At 40.7% G+C, this 17,938-nt stretch overlaps 1 protein-coding gene across 3 annotated transcripts in view; it reads right to left on the reverse strand.

Moving 5' to 3' along the window:
• The window catches only part of pde4d (phosphodiesterase 4D, cAMP-specific), a 150,769-nt gene that overhangs the window by 88,246 nt on the left and 44,585 nt on the right, over positions 1-17,938 (reverse strand). The window contains exon 1 of one of the 3 annotated variants that reach the window (XM_070964215.1): positions 3,191-4,231. The exons of the other annotated variants lie outside the window; for them this stretch is intronic. Within the exon in view, the coding sequence (XP_070820316.1) occupies positions 3,191-3,453 (263 nt within the window). The 5' untranslated portion in view covers positions 3,454-4,231. Of the gene's footprint in view, positions 1-3,190; positions 4,232-17,938 lie in introns of those variants that run through there. 3 annotated transcript variants of the gene reach the window in all.

Consider the following 17,938-nt stretch of genomic DNA (forward strand, 5'->3'; position numbering starts at 1 on the left):
ACGTGACGACACAACAAGTTTGTAGTAAATAAATGTACTGAGGAACATCTGCTGAGTACAGTTTGGAGGTAAAAGTACTACATTACAGTGCTTTACATAAACTATGTTACCAACAACTCACAACTATAGATGATGATAAATAAGGAACATTTTGACCCTCAGGTTGTTTACATTCATTATGGGACGGTTAAAATTGTTATTAAGGACGGTGGTGAAAAAAATTCTCGAGCTCTGGACCAACAAATACAAACTTTCCATCCAGATTCACATAGAAACATGGAGGCACATTCCTTCTCTCCATCTCATGTACGTGGATGATTTCTACAGCACGTTTAGGTGAAGGCCAAACAGCATCAAACACTGACTGTGAAGAATGTGTGAGTGGAAACCAGAACAGTCTTTTAATCAAATTCTTTAGCCAAGGATAAACATCAGAATGAGTGTGAGCTGTCAGATTTTTAAGAAACTGAAGACTGACATTTCAAAAAGACGCTTAAAGTTTAATGGTGAATTTCTTTCAGATTAAGATTTCTATCAAGAAATCCTTGAAAAAAACAACAAAATTGTCTTACAAACAAATATTGGCATCCAGTCACAACCTCAAATTGGTGTGAAGTAAAGTACATTTACCTACACACTGTATTTAAGTACAATTTTGAAGCACTTTATAATATTTGTTACTACTACTTCAACCACTCGGTTACCTTTGTCTACTGGTTACTTTGCAAGTTCAATTTACTCATACAAAACAAAATCAATTAATAAATCATGATGCATCATAACAGATTAAGCAATATAAAAGTTAAGTACTTGATGTGCTTACACATCAATGCATCCATAGTTACTATCCAATCATGACATTCTGAAATAGGCCACTCTGCATGACGAGTACCTTTCCTTGCAGTGCTTCGGTACTGCAGTACAAGTATATTTTGACATGAATCCTGTTGAATGCACAACCTGTAACAGTATATTACTAAACTGTGGCATTGCTACTTCTACCTCAGTAAAAGATGAGAGTACTTTTTGTGCCAACCTGCAAGCTTGGTGCCACAAACTTCATCTTTGCTCCAAAACTAATGAAAACACATTTAAAAAGTAGTTTATTCTGAAACAAGTTGTACAACTGTAATTTCGATCTCTTGAGAGTCGCTCCGTGTCAAGATGTCACTGATCATGCTTCAGGATGCGGTGCCAGTATGGCTATTTTTTTATTTTTTTATTTTTTCTCAGTATCTATTGGACTGCAGTAGCATAGCCTAGAGACATAGTCTCCATCAGAACTTGGCTGTACAAACAATACTTAGTAGAATAAATTCAGTGTTAGGTTTCATGTGAATTTTTTGATGAACGTTTCTCCGTTTCTCTTTTACAACAGAGTTCTTCCTTGCATGTGTCTTATAAACAGCCAATGTTGCCAGGCTGGGTGGTTTTCTGCCCAAGTGGACTATTTTTCCCTCAGTTGGGGGGTTAAAAATGGTTTTAGGTTTTGGTAATTTGGGCTACTTTTTCTACCATTTGGGTGGTTTCCACAAATGGAAAGACATATTCCAATATCCCAGTGAATATTCCAATAAATCTGTTCCTCTGAGATATTTTGGGCTATTTTTTGTCAGTCCAATCTGGCAACACTCTATCCAGAAAAGGTCTGCAGGAATGTATGAAGGGATAGGGAACTCAGACATACTTGGATGGTTCTTAGAAATCATTGAAACACCTGGATAGCCTGCAGTCTTAAATGCACATTGACAGATCTCAAAAAGGGAGCAGGTGTGAATCTTTGATTTAACTGTAATCTAAAATCCATTCCAAGAATGAAAGTGTTTCTGCTTCTTAATAATAATAATATCAAACTGCGAGAAATAGCTTTCTTCTTAAAGCAGCACATGGGAGGGCAATGGTGGTGGTGTTTAAAATTACATAATCTGAATTAACAACCATGTTCAAACCACATTTGCACGTACACACACAGGCGCGGTTTAATTTTGCACACATATAATTAATTCATAAAACTTAAATTATACAGACACACAGGAAGCAGTGTGCTTCTAGAATAGAAAAAGCTATAGGGGCCATGTAATACTGTATATCTCCCTGAGCTATTAACAGCAAGAGGGAAGGATGAAAGAAGCAGGGAGGAGATGTGATAAATGCAAAAGAGTGGAGGAATGACAGATGAAATAAAAAGCAAAATGGGGGGATTAAAAATGGAGAAAGTGAGAGTAGGAGTAAGTGAAGCACATAAAAGCATACAACAGAGCTCCGGACTGAAGCAAAGGAATAAGGGAGAGAACAAGGAAGTAGCAGAGTCAAGAATTTCTGACATGCGAATTCATGTGTGAGAATATGTGAATTTTTGAATTACGTCACAAGCCCGATCCAGATGCCAGAAGGGAGGTGTCTAATGGAAGAGACTGAAAAAAATGAGAGTGGGGAGGAGGTGAGAGGTACAGGGGGAGAAATCAAATGGAGAATAGATATGAGACAAAGGGAGGGGATGAGGCGTGGGCGAGTGCAACAGAGGCTGATAGACAGCCAGGAATAGAAGACTAATTAATAGTCAAAAACTGCAGGCAGGCAGGTGTGGAGAGAAAACCACAGCAGGAGGGAAGAAACGTAGTGATGGATGACTCTTCCTACCTAAAAAGACAGGCAGTTTTGGGGTTTATCTCCACATCTTGAAAAACTGTATATCACACAGAGGTAAAAGCAGAGGCAGCATGGGAAGGGAGGGGGCAGATGAAGATTGGGGGAGTGAGAGGAGTAAGAATGGGTAACACATGGGGGGAGAGAGATAGAATGAGATTGAGCTGGACAGAGAGGAAGAGCGAGGGAGAAACTCGTTATCTAAGGTGAGAAGAGGGTTTCCTAGGAGATTTCATATGAAAAACCATTGAGAGAGATTTGCTCACGCACGCTCCTGCCATTTCTCTGAGAGGAAAGCGTTCAAGTTGAACCACAAACAAAGTTTAATTTCTCAAATGGCTTATCACACACGCCACCCTCCTTGCACACGCTTCAACAAATACAGTGCTGACCTTGAAAGTTTGCCATGGGTGCGGTTTAGACCACATGCTGTCTTGACAGAAGGAAAACACTTTTTACGCCTATGCAGCTCCCCATCCACCATCACACAACAGTGACACAAGCTATCAAATTTCTAGGTGCTATCTGTCCATCTAAGTCTCACCATGTGTGGGCCACAGTGAAGCGCCTCTGTTTGTGGATGTTGTTGTTGAGCAGCATGCGGCGAAGCAGTCGTGGCGAGTTGCGTGGAGAAAGGCGGGGAGAGATGGAGGAGGGAGACCGCCGGTGTCCTCTTGGCCTCTCTGGCTGCAGCAGGTTCTCCCGCAGGATCTTCACCAGGTCTTCATTCAGGCCGGAGTGTTTGGGCATGGGGGGCACTGCCAGGGTGTCCTGGTGGGTCACCCCCATGCCTGCCTGCTGGGCCATGCCTGCCCCCGGCTTCACCGCCGCCACCACCAGCACCAGCCAAATGAATTAACAGTGAAGGCAGCAAAATTATACAAGAGACAAAGCAATGCACGCGCTAAATGTAGTCTTCGTCCTCAGAGTCCAAGGATTTCCTCAAAATTTAGGAATCCGCAGGAAAAAAAAAAGAAAAAAGACATCTAAAAATCCTCTGGATGATCAACTGAAGAGCTGTGCTCGTAATTCCTCACACCAGCAGCTCCCTTTATACAAAAGCAGGCGATATAAAAAAGAAGAAAAATCCTTTTCCGTCTTTTAAGGAGCCAGCAGATGAACAGAAGCACTGAGGGCTGCTGCCTTTGTCTGCTCTGCAACACTGGATGTCTGCTGTGAAAGTGCAAGAGAGAGGATGAGGGGAGGATGGAGGGAGAGAGGGAGGGTGGGTTGCAAAAAAAAAAAGAGGGAATTCCGTCTATTCCTGCCCTTTCTCCCCCAGGCCAGCAGGCGAATGCAACACAGTCCAGTGAAAGCAAGCACAGCAAGAGTTTAGCTGAACTAATTCAGTCTATTTGAGCCCAGAACAGCCCAGCTCTGTCTGGTAAAATCCAACACAAAAAGCGTGTTGGTTCACCAGTAAAAAGGCATAGACCAGTGTGACTCAATCCAGTAAGGCTTGGCTGAGTTCTGTTCTATCCAGTCGAAGCAATTTATCCTTCCCTCCTTTCCCTACACAGCGAGACTGACTGCTGACTGCAGCCAGTTTATAAGCTACTGATCCTTTGGAGCTGAGCAGAGCGTGAGCATGTGTGTGTGTGTGTGTGTGAGAGAGAGAGAGAGAGAGAGAGAGAGAGAGAGAGAGAGAGAGGGAGTGTGTGTGTGTGTGTGTGTGTGTGTGTGTGTGTGTGTGTGTGTGTGTGTGTGTGTGTGTATACATAATAGAGAGGATAAAAACAGGGAGGTATGAAGAGAGAGGTATGGTAAGCTTGAGTAACAATGTCCAAAAATGTCGTGTGCATGCATGAGCCTGACAGTGGCAGCACATGCATCTGTGAGGGTTTATTTCTCGATGCAGCAGACCACACTAAAAGCACCCGTTAGTTACTGAGTAACCCTCAATCCACACTCAGCTTGAGAGGACGTCCCTAGGAACAGCAAACGATGCCATGTGTACACCCGTATATGCGCATGTGCACAAATTAGCGTGTGCATTTTACTAATGTTTGCATATTTGCAAGAAAATCTAGGAGAGGGATGCATGCAACCATCTTGCCTCCAGCTTCTGCCACTCCCTTTCGCTGTATTAGTTTTTCAAATGAGGGCAGACATGCTGGTAAATATGAAAACACTGTCTGCTGCACGTAACATGCTACCCCCTAGCCTTTTCCCTCCTCAGCCTACCAACCATCAGCTTATCTGAAATCCAGCACACACCTGCCTCCAACCAGCTTTTAGTCATTCTACTTTCAACAACAAAAATGTACCTCTAGGTGTCAACAATTTTACTGTTCTATTCTTATATATCCAGCTTCAACAAGCGCCCTACAGCACACACATCACCAAATTCTTCAGCCGTCAACAGGGGTAGCTTTAACCTGGCCCAGCAGCCAGCCTCAAGCCACACAAGTGTCATGCTTCAAGCACTACTGATGGCTTAACCATGCCAATACAAATGCAAAAATACACAATCAAATGAATTATTTGTGTTTAGCTGTTCTTTAACATACACTCAAACTAGCACTGCTTATTAAGCTCTAGCTTAACATACAGTAAGCTGCTCCCCATCAAGGCACAAGCAGGAACAAAAAAGAGAAAACACAGATCAAAACATAATCTGGGGATCCCTCTCTGGCAACAGTTCACATTCCTGAGATTTAGGAAAATGAGACTAACTGCAACTCTAACTGCTGTACACAGCAGTGGGACGTTCGTGTTGTGACCTAAATGCTAATGTCAGCATTGCAACATCCTCACAAAAACATATGTAGAAGGTTTATTGTCAACATTTTAGTTTAGCATGGTGCAGCAGAATGCTAACATTTGTTCTTGCAAACGCAGCTGAGGCTGGTGGGAAAGTCATTAGCTCTGCAGGTGTCGAAACAAATCAGTTATGATGATGTAGTGTCTAGGAAGCGTGAAAGTTTGGTCCAAATTTGTGCCAATTCATGTCGTCAACGTAAAGACATTTTACCAGAGCTCAGAACTTTGACCTGCAGGTGGCGCTAGATGAGAGTTTCAGCAATCACCAAAGTCATTAGGATTCTTCCTCTGGGGGCCATGAATGTCTGTAATGTAAAACAGTTTATGGCAATCCAAGTACTAAGTAATGTTGAATAGAAAATGCAAAAATATTTATATCTCAGCCAATATAGCAGTTACAATAGAAACCAACCATAGTTTTTTTGTTTACCATCACATGACACCAGTAACCATACTATATAACTCAATCACTGACTGACACCCTGGAAACCAGGTCTATCACAATTATTACACGATAGCCTGATTGCTGAGCTGATCACTATCACTTTGCATAATAATTACAATCGTTTCAATTCACCTGTATGAAAACATCTGGATAACTAACAGAAACGTCTGCCGCTGCTTTAATGATGTCATCTTGTTGCACTCCCTTCTCCTGCTGTGGTTTAACGGCGGAGTGGAGAATTAGCACCACCAACTGTTTATTGGTGCTTAATTACTAATATTCGCATAACGGTAGTGGATGAAAATTTGAACCTTCATCTGCCAATTTTCTGTAATTTCCATGTGGACAGAAACCTGGTAAATGTTAGAAATACTGCAACAAGTAGAAAGTGAATTTCAATAGTTGGTTGAGGCAAACAAACATTGCAAGGCCTAAAAGGCAAACAGAAATATAATCTTCATTTCTTTGTTCCAATGTTCAATGGCAATAAATGTTTTTCCTTCTTCATAAGGTGTATGTGTATCAAACTATGATTAGGCTTATACTAATGGTGGCATAAAATGAAAGAAAAAATAAATATTTAATCGAAATTATTTGTATGACAATTCAACTTAAATGTCATGATTATACCAGCTCAACTACAAACCACTTACAATGTCCTAAAAACCACTTAGTCACATCCCAAGACATATCAACCAAATGGAATGCCTCCTCATAACATTACAACACCCTGACAGCCACAAAAGCAACACACTACCAACCACTCATAACACCAGCGTAATCTCTGAGTAACACTCTGTAACCCGAGCAACCATCCAGCAACAACAAACACCAACCACATAGGTTAGCAGCCAGGTAGAAATCAACAAAAACTTCATTTCAAATCCATTGTAGCACCTATGAACCACCATACCACTTCATATATTCATAATAAGTGTAATATAGTTCGGGCTCAGAAGCATGGCAGCTTACAACATGCACATGTATTTTCTTAAGGACAGACTGAGAAGTTTGTTAATCAAAAAATTTCAATTGGATGCGCATCAAAACTGTATTATTACTGGCTGTATTGTGTCTGACCTACACACTCTAAGTGACTCAGGTCCAATGGCATATACACCAGTCACATACTGTATGTGCTAGACAAAAATAGTGTAGGTGGACAACGGAAGAAAAATCATGGTTAATAAACACTGTTGTACACCAGCATATTGGGGAAAGTTATTTTCCGCCACCACAAAAACTGCAAAAATGGGGTTTAAATGCAGGTAGCACTACCTTCAGCTTGGTTGTGCTGTCAAATAAACACTATGTGGCTCACTGGGGCTCCTTCCCCTCACAGTGAAGCAGAATATCTGTGCACTCCCTTGGCTCTCCAGTCTTGGTGATGTTGGTCCCTAATCTCCACTGAATGCTTGCACGCTCCTCTATAGTCTCGAGATTTCTGTTAAACTTGGATTTCTAAAATCATTTTCGATGAATTAGAAAACCTTTTGCTAAAAATCTGTCATGTTTTGAAGCTGTATTGGTTGGTGCTTTGGGTGTGTCAGCATCATCAAAATGCAACCCTCAGTCAAAGACAAGCTGTGGCAGTCAGTCAGAATCTTTCAGCCATGACAGCAGTGTGGAGCTGCTGGCTTTCATTTGACAGCTTGCAATTCATCATCACCTTACAATAGTCAAAGGAGATGAATGCCATTCTTTGAGCAAACACTTTGCTTGTTTTCCTCTCACATGTCATTCTTTCTCACTCCTTGGTCTCTCCCACACTCATTTTCTCTTCATTGTTTCTTCTTCTTTTACCTGCTTGTCCCTTTTTCTCCTTTTCTTTGTAAAACATTTTTTTCTTACCCCTCCCCTTTGCTGCGCATGACATACGACACGCATTTTCCCCTGGTTACCAGGGGCAACGTGGATGGAGAGGGACAAGTGGATTTGTCAAGAACGAGAGCCTGAAGAAACAAAAGTAAGAAAAGGGAAGCAGATCTGCAGGGCAAAACTGTAGTATATGCAGACACTGGAAGAGACCCACAGCAACAACACAATGGACTGATGTGACAAGAAAGCACGATGTGCACCTAGAAAAGGTCTGACCACTATACTTTATCACTGAAATCAAAAACAATCAAAGCAACAATCCCCAGACTTCCCTGACTATCTTTCGTGCTTAAGGAGTGGACAAAAATGCATGAACACTTGACAGGAAAATGTAATCCAATGGCTTTCTAAACAATACTAAATCCAATATAATGCAGTCCAGTTTTTATAAAACCACACCACAAGCAGGGGTGTGCCATATCAAATTGTTCAAGATAATATGGACATCATTTGTAATTCATTTCTTGATAATGGAAATATCCTGACTTCTTGACGCACAGCAACAACAAGCAACATTGCCACTAGCTCCACAGTAGAGGAGTGGGAAAGATTATAGTCCGAACACATTAATACATAAGAAGTGCAATAAGACTGTAAATAGAAAAGGGGGCAATACAACAAACATATTTCACAGAAGCACCAGTTTCAGTACGAGAAGAGCTCAAAAGATGATGTGAGCTTTAAACCAGAAAATGTTTTTCAGCATTCTGTCACATCGTTAAGTATATCATTATCACAGAAAGAGCCTGAAATATTGTGATAAGTGTTTTAGGGCCATATCACGCACCCCTAACACCCCAAGACCTCAGAAAAACAGAAGTGAAAACATAGAAACATAGAAGTGAAAGGACATCTCTCTGAGAGTCTCAACAAAAACTGATGATAGGCTTCACAAATGCAGCATTTTGTGTAGGTGTTGATGATATAGTCTCAAGGCTTGTGCATTATGCAGTAGCCTACAGGATATATAATAAATGTCTGATTCATACAAGATCAGCAGACAGTAAGATAATAGAGCAGATGCTGTAACTTCACCATACACAGAAGGAAGCTGAATATCACAGTGTTTAGCTTTGTTTGTATTCATCTTCATACATAATTCAGCTCTGACTCAGTTTTGACAAATGTTTTGTCTAAACGCTTTAATTTCCCATTTCTCTTCTTTGTAAAACAAAACCCTCAATGGGAAATGAGAGGGGCACACTGTCCACTCAAACAATACACCAAATCTGTGTGTAAATCTGAGCCCATTGCCAACAAAATCCTTGCAAAATATTGCTTAATCCTGACAGATTGGGTGCCTTTCTTCTGGCGGCACGCAGCATGCCGTCACCTCACAGAGCACAGTCTGGAGCCTGGGTTGTTTCTGGCAAAGGGTTCCATGTGTGGCACTTGACTATCAAATCCGTGCACTTAATTTCATATTATGTCTAAGGATGAGTAAGATCACGAAGATTTATTGTATGTACCTGTTGCTATAGTTACCATTTACATAAATTCAATGGTGTTGGTAACGTGAATAACATGAATAGTGATGGGACAGTGCTGAAATAGTATTTGGAGGAAAGAGATGAGGTGGAAAGCAGTTAAAGAGCTAATAAGAGGAGGTGAAAGGGTGATTAAAACAAGGCTTTCTCTTCAGGTTAATGTACACCCAAGCCTTCGAAAGCCATTCATACTACTAACAGACACGATGCATCCAAAACCTTAATGCAGCTCTGGCTCCCTCAAGTGGACATCTTCTGCCAGTATGAGCAGTAGCCAGGAGTGTGCATTATGAGCCAGTATGCCAGTATTTTGTGCTTTTGTACCTTATATTTAACAAATGAACACAAACATATATACAGACACACTACCTAGAGATATCAAGGGAGCAACAATAAGTGTTTTTTTAAAAAACATATCTCCTCAATTTAGCCCTATACAGACCTGAAGCTCCTGTTGAAACTCCTGAGCCTCACACTTAGCTGTACTGCTATCATTATTATCAAGTGATTTTACTATCTTTGCTACAGCTGCTGCAGCAACTATGAGGACAGACACACATCAGAAAAGTCAGACACAAAACACCTTCCTGATGAGATAATTTTATACAGTTGACCAATAGATGGCAGCATTTGACTAGAAACACATCGAGGTAAACAAAGTTATCAGACAGATACACCCTGACTACATAATGGTTGATATAAATCATGTAGAGGCAAGTTAGTGTGTCCCCAAAGTGCAGGGGCCAACAGTGATGTGACTGCTTATGCAGTTACACCTTTCTTAAGTCTTTATATGGCATCCACTTTGTTCAGGGCTCATCTCCATCTTAGGCCATGTGGGGTCACTGTGGCTACAGTATAATTTCCTGACAGTCTCAGTTATATTAGCTGTCATTTTCAACATGACCACGCAGCGCTGTTAAGAAGCGCCATGTCTTCCTCCCTTAGAGCAGTGACATTTTTCTTTATAGTTTTAACATTTAAGGCTCTTGCATTGGATGACTCACTGCCTGCGATGAAAGCAGTCGGCCTTGTGAATGCAAAATGGAGCCAGTCCACTCTTTTGACAAAGACAAAAAAAAAGTGGGAAACAAACTGCAGAATGAGTGTGAATTATCTGTGCCTCTCACAGCTTTTTTTTTTTTTTTTTTACAAGGGGCAGAGCAACAAAATGACAAGATGTAGAAGCAGACCTCAAGTGAGACATGGCTCTCCATCAGTGCTCAACTCCAGCGAACATCGCAAATATCCCAGCGCTGCCTCACAAGAGAGAGCTGAATACTGAAGGGAGCAAAACAAAACCTGCTTGTAAGAATATCATCAAAACAAAACCCTTTGAAAAACTCATGAACAGGGCTGAATTGGGAGATACGGTGAAATGCTCTATCCTTATTTTTATTCATGAACTTGAGGGATCTGGTTTTGTTTTCTTAAGTCTGAAACTCTGGACCGCAAGTACATCATCTATCCCCCTGTCTCCTTTTCTGATTCTCCCTCTACTCGAGTACAACACAGTTTCTTTAACCTACTTTTCCTGTTCATTTCACTCCTCATATTTCTACCTGCTATGCCTCCTCTCCCCATTATCCAAGCACATCTTCCTGCCGACCCATACAGCTCGTCTCTCAGCCACGGCGAGGTTATCTCATGGACAGTTAGTTGCCTAGCATAGCTGTCACAGTGACCCTGACAGGAACTGTGGTTTAACTCCCTTCCTCCCACTGATGGTCAAAGGTCACACCCTCTCTCCTCCTGGCTTAGAAGGATGCACACATGTTTGCACATTCTGGCATATACACAAAGATGAATCACAGCTGACAGTGTGGCTGCGGTAGAGCAGTAAATAATAGGCAGCCTGTGTTACAGTTTGAGATGTGCGGATCTAAAAATCAGACCACGAATTAGACTCCTTCTGCCTGTGGGCATTAAATAAGACATGGGTTGTGTTTTCATATTCATCATTTAAGAAATCGGAACAAAACACTTCAAGACCCACACATAAGAGAGTCAGAAGAAAATAATGGCACCAAAAAATAAAAGAAAGAAATAAAAATCAAAGAGCATCAATTGCAGTTAATTCGACACTGTCCTGAGCAGCACTGCATTATAAGTCAAAGCAATGTGCATCAAGACTGAATGACCCAGTGAGCTAAAACTTCAGGGAGTCTTCAGTCATTACTGTGCTCACTTACAAGGAAAGAACTAATACAGAGCGTGACCAGGATGCATTACAATACTCCACTGGAACGCTTCATTAAATGCGTGCATGCGAACGTGCGCACCCTTGAATGACAGCCTTTGTGTATCTGTCTTATGTACGGTTGCATTTATTTTGGAGCACGGCAATAGTTGATATTTATTGAGCCGCACTCTGGCGTGTGCATGATGAGAGGAAATGGGCGGGGGCGAGGCAGAACAGAGAGACAGAGGAGAGCGTGCGAGGAAGGAGAACAGAGCTGCTTGCCAACGAGCGAGAAGCTCAGAGCAGGCTGCAACTGACGCAGGTTGACAGTAAATGAAAGTGGATGAATACAAATGACCACAGGGATAAGGAAGAGGGGTTGAGAGGGGATGATGGGGGGGGGGGCATGTGTGTAGCATGGCTGTGTAAGATGCATGTTTAAATGTGCGGGTCAGGTTAAGTGCTTCTTTGTTTCATAGTTGCATGTAGCGGATGGGGAACTGGAGGTTTTGGTTGTGTGTCTGTTAGAGAGAGAGAGAGAGAGAGAGAGAGAGAGAGAGAGAGAGAGAGAGAGAGAGAGAGAGAGAGAGAGAGCCAGACAAAGAGACAAAGGTTCTCCAGAGATTTAGATCATGTATTATAAATTCACATCAGTGATTTCAGGATGGTGGGCTACACTAACAGTGCTTTTTTTTTTTGTTTTACACCTGATGTGGATCTCAATTCAATAAAATGATGATGATGATGATGATGATGATGATGATGATGATGATGATGATGATGATGTGTTTTGCACCTCATTCCTGCACTCGGTAAAAGATTTAAGTGCTGCTCATGGTATACAGGCTATACACTGTTTATATCCAACCCACACGCATACATACAAGAGAAAGCATTACACAAAGGAGTGACCATGCTCATCACAACTAATCTGTTAAATGAGGTAAGGGTGTTACAATATGGCTCATTTAGGAGGGGAATAGTAGGAGGACGATGCTGGGATTTGCAGAAATGGGTGTGGAGTGGCCATTGATGCATGATGAAGCGAAATTACTCCTCAAAATTGACACTGAATAATTCATAAGAAAAAACAGGCTCCACGTTTCAATAAAACACCTGGGTGATTTTCTCAAGTTGTTGACTTCAAAGTAGAACTTTTTAAGTGATACGGGCACGACTGTCTGGAACTTCGAAACAATGGAATCACTACAGGAACCTATAATTTAAAGATCCATGAACATAATGACATGATATAAGTACATATATTAAGTTGAAGCACAGCACGTCAATGTAGACACTAAACGAGGACTCCACCGATTTAGCACTGCACTCCGATAACACTGTCAGACTCATGATGGACTATCAAAATTGATGCAGCAGAATCAGAAATATTGTTTTTATTCCATGCATTCTTCTTCTTTGACAACGCCTGTTGCCTCCACTACCCACAATGCAGAGCTTGGTCAGAGGTTCAGGTGTGTTATGTAAGTAGCGGCTAATGGAGTCACAAAAAGCTTTGCACAACTCTTTTTGGATACACAACCGTACTCTCCATGACCTGAAAACAGACCTTGATGTCTATGATCAGCTGGGTAAGAATCGTCTTGGTCATTAGTTGATCAAAATTTCTAATAGGCCTTTTTCACAAAACATACTGACTAATGAAATCCACTCAGCTGCTTCGGTTTCAGGGTCCTGGTATAGTGCATGCTGGCTCATTGTCATACTGTCATAACTTACTAGGACACTTGAACAGGAGCGCCATCATTAATATTATTACTGTAACACCTGTGCTGCTGTGAAAAAGGCCTGTTACATTCAGGGTCTTGAACAAGCGGCTAGTGTAAGACAAAGTGGATCAACACGATGTCCTGATTTAAAAACTGCAATCATTGTCTCCCTAAACAACCGAACAGGATGTCTTGTGTATATTAAGTTAATTTATGAAGTAAACTTTCTTGATCCCATTGGCCAGCTTTCTACCTAATAATGGAAACTTGTTCCAGGCAGGAAAATAAACCAGAAGTGCTGTTTCCAAACTCGGAGCCAATCAGTGTTGAGTTTGGTCTCATTATCCCATGATTTAAAATGAAAATTTCCACAGAAGTCTGCTGTTTGAGCTTGTGGAGTGAACTATGAGAGAACAGCTCTGACATTTCCCAGAGACACAGACACAGCACAATCACACACAGCAATTTCACATACAGTAGAAAGAGGAATTAATATTATTCATCAATAACAACAACAGATGCAGAGTAGTATTACTATTTTCCAAGAACATTGGTTGTTTCCATGCTGTGATTTCACAGTATGAGCAATTTTATGCAAAACTGCTAAGAAGAAAAAATGGTGAAGATGAACAACCTTGAAAAATGTGATATCTCATGGCACACCACAAAAGATAATTAGCTTTTTTAACCAATTAACATGTTTTCTAAGGAGCAGAAATGCAGGGAGTTGTGACAGGAAAGGAGCAATGGAGGAAGAGGTTATCAAGAAATGTCACAAGACGGGAATATCATTAACTATCCACAGTGAAGGCTGACCGAAACAATGTCTACAGTCAAACCTAAACAGTCTAGCATACCTTATTTTAATAAAATGAGTCCTTTGAAGATAATAGATGCCTAAATTAGACAGTGCTGATTTCAATATATCTGAGATTTTTAAACGGACAATCCTGATCATCTACAGACAATCTGATCTTTTTCTTCCATGGACCACAAGTCTGGAAATAAAGTACACTGACTCAACAAGTAGACTATTACTTTCATGATATTCATGTTTGCAGTCAGGCTAAACTGATGATACATCAGGCCGGCTTGGTACAGTTTCAAACCTCACACAGTTTTACTGCCCAGTTCAGCCTTCAGCTCCTAAGTGGCTCTTACTTCTCCTGTATACTGACAGAGAGAAAGCCTTGAATCTCAAGCAAACATATTAATCTTTCACACACCCACGCAATGGTGTGGCACATGTTTTGACACCAGCCAAAGCAAAGCACTTCCATCAACAGTTTCCAAGCCACACTGGCATAACAAAGAGCACTGTGGAAGACCGCGGGAAAGGCAAATGGGAAAATGAAAGTTCAAAGATATTTTATTTCTGCTGATCTCATCACAGCAGAGAAAATGAAGGCAGTCAAAGAGACCAACACCAATTTAATGTTATTCACCGGGAGACGTTCTTCTTATTACGCAAATTCACCACTTTCATTGCTAAAATCTTGAGTTCAGATTGTCTGTTTAAAAATGCAAAGACACCCATCTGATTTGGATTCAAGTCTCTATTTCTGTGATATGTTGATTTTTTTTATTGGGAACATGATCATCTAATCACTAAAATTCCAGATATGATCACCAGATATGAAAATGTTATCACTTCTTACTTCCCCTCAGACAGCTCCATATTTTTAATATATTCAACAATATCATGTGTTTCTATTTTTTTCCACATATAATTTGTTATTAATGGCACTAATTTCCTGCAACAGACAACAGACTTGAAAGATGAAACATCTCGTCATTGTTGGGGAAGTGGAGATAAACTGAAACTGTGCAGTGTTTTGTAGAACAGTATTATGTGTTTACACAATCAAACTCTAATTCACTATCACTCACTAATTACTATCATGTTTAACCTATAAAAATGCAAAAATTGTACTTGTACTCTCGTGACCTAGCAAAAAATGAGATTTTGTGTGAGTGTGTATGTCGTAACTGACAGGTTTGGATGGAAGTTTAAGCAATTTTAATTTAGACCATGTTCGTTAAGGTTTTTTGTGAGTGTAAACCCTCTGGCACTGTAATTATACCAAATTAAATTCTGCACAGCAATGATGCGGGGACCATTGAGGAAGTAAGATGCAGGAACATATATTTCTAGTAATGCACAAGAAAGGAACAAAAATGTTGATTAGCCGGCTGACGAGTTCATCTTTTGTTCTCTTTTGTTCCAAATGAACCAAACATAAAAAAAAAAAGATCTTTTCTATGCCATATGAATATTTCTTAACAGGGATCCAGCTCTTAATATATGAAAATCACCCATGCAGAATGTACAGACAGACCGGACGGCTGAGGTTGCGGATTAGACGTGGTATGCGGGCATGACTCGATTAGCAAATTCAAAGGCTAACAAATAGCATACGAATGGCAGAAATAGCCCATAATAGACCTTCAGTGGGCAAATAAAAAAAAACTTTTGCAACATTGCGAAGGTATTTTGTTTTGTTTTGTTTTGTTTTTTTAATTATTTTCCACAAAAACTGCACTGAGATCAAGAAGTCTCACATGGGACTGTCAACTCAGCAAACAACGAATCACCTGGAGAGGAGCTGCTGTGAAAAACAGGACTGAAATTTCAACAGCAGACTGTAATTAGATGTCCCGAGTGACACACAGATGTGGTACTCTGGCAACACTTAAGAGCACGTACATTTCAAAATTTGGCATCATATTGAGCCCAAGGGCAGCGTATGGCGCTGTGCACATGGTCCAACCCAATAATAGAAATTAAAAAAGTTATTAAATACAAATACTTCTGCAGTGCAAGATGTATGATGCTGAAGTATTTCTACAGAGACAACCATGCTTGGAGAGGTGATATTACATGCATGAGATGAGCAATTTAAGGAAAAATTCTAGTAGTCACAAGTTCAATTTTTATTATCAACATATACATATAAACATATAAATATCAACATATACATAATACATTACTGTCTGTTTGGAATCACCTGTTCTATTGAAAAACCTAATTAATTTAGTCTAGTTTTAGTCAATGAAAACTGTTGACATTTTGGGTTTTTTTGTTAGTCATCAGATTGTACATTTAAGTCAATCGAGTCTAGTCAAAAACATTATTTCATTTTTTATATTTTCAGTCTCATCTTAGGCAGTGACAAACACTGTATTTCATCATAGTATCATTTCTTTACCAAATGCCCTTTGACTTTGACGTTATTTTCCAGCTCAAGGCTAACCCTCTATTTCTATTTTGACAGTTTCGCTAAAGTAACATGCCTGTTCATTCCCACTTGTTAGAGGCATTATTGCGCAATTGACACTGAAAGAGAAACCTGCTCCCATTTAAATCAGCACTGAGTTCGACGCTAAGCTTCCAATTTCTTTTATCAATGACTGCTGATTTCTGATATTCTGCCTTGACTGTTGCTCAGAGGTTTCTTTGTCTCTGGCTATTATACAGAGCTTTGTTCTGCTTGTACAAAACGTCACTTTTTTGCAAACCTTTCATACAAATTACTACCTATATGTAAAGACTTTGTACAACCTAAAAACATGAAAGACAATCCAAAAATAGTCCTCCCAGCCATCTGATTGTACCGAATGAGGCTTTTGTGGGTGGTGAATGCAAACTTTTGAATGGCAATGTATGTTGTCTGGTAGAGACAGGAGTTTATATACACAAGGGGGTTAATGCGAGTGGCATGTGCTGATAAAAGCACAAAATTATGCATAGAGTGTTTTCAGCTATGTAATTAATGGCCACATGTCTAGTGGCTGCATATTAATTGATATGTATTTTAGGAGAGATGTGTGTCGAGGTGGTGAGGCACTAGTTTACTGTATTGAACAGCGCTGCAAAGGTGTTTAGAATTGTGTATTTGTGTATCATAAACTGCAAAAATGAAAGATTCGGCGTCAGATGTGTCTGGATGTAAACAAATGGTAATGTGCAATTAAATGGTGAGCAGTTTGTTTGTGTTTGAAAGTTCTTCAGTTTATTACATTTCTGACTTTTTATGACATGTGCTAAGAAATGTTTATTTTTAGAATCTGTGAATAAACACAAGACTACCTATGCTCGGCATTATCATTTCAGCCATGGGGGGGTTACATGATCGCTGAGAGCGGGCGTTATGCCTGCTGTCATTGGAAGATAATCCATGAAATGAATGGGTTGGCTGGAAAGCCAAGAAGAAAACAAGTTTTCTTCCACCAACTTAAGCTCATATTTCTCCTGAGGCAGAAATATGAGGAAGTAGGTAATGTTTATCTACTGCGAGATCAAGCATCCTCAACTCTTCTCGGATACGCCAAACTGGATCCTATATACTGTATAATAACATCTTAGAGTCAGCGTAGACGTTTTAATCTAATTCTAATCACACACATGCTCACTGCGGTGACAACGCTGCATCATCTGCTCTCGCCCCTGACGCTGTGGAGCCTCAGAGAGCAGCATCATCCACTCTGCCTCCCACTGTTCCTCCATCCTTGTTTTTCTCCCATCATGCCCTCTGTCATTTCTGTGGCCCCAGTGGACATGGCTGGTGTGACCCTGTCTAAGCCTGATGGTGGTGGAGGAACAGAGGGATTGGGGGGAAGGGCTCTTTGTCCTCTCCTCTGTCCACTCCCCTGTGCTCCCTTTGGGAGGACACATGTTCAGTGCCTCCATGCATGTGCTATCTCTTCTCTCAGATGTTCACGAGCCATCCGCAAGCAGCGGATAATTACTGTACATATCTGCTGGGCTCCTGTCCTCTTGCTTTTGAGCTGGACTAGTGTTTGCAGT

The sequence above is a fragment of the Chaetodon trifascialis genome, chromosome 6 (genome assembly GCF_039877785.1).
Source record: "Chaetodon trifascialis isolate fChaTrf1 chromosome 6, fChaTrf1.hap1, whole genome shotgun sequence".
Classification (NCBI taxonomy): Eukaryota; Metazoa; Chordata; class Actinopteri; order Chaetodontiformes; family Chaetodontidae; genus Chaetodon; species Chaetodon trifascialis.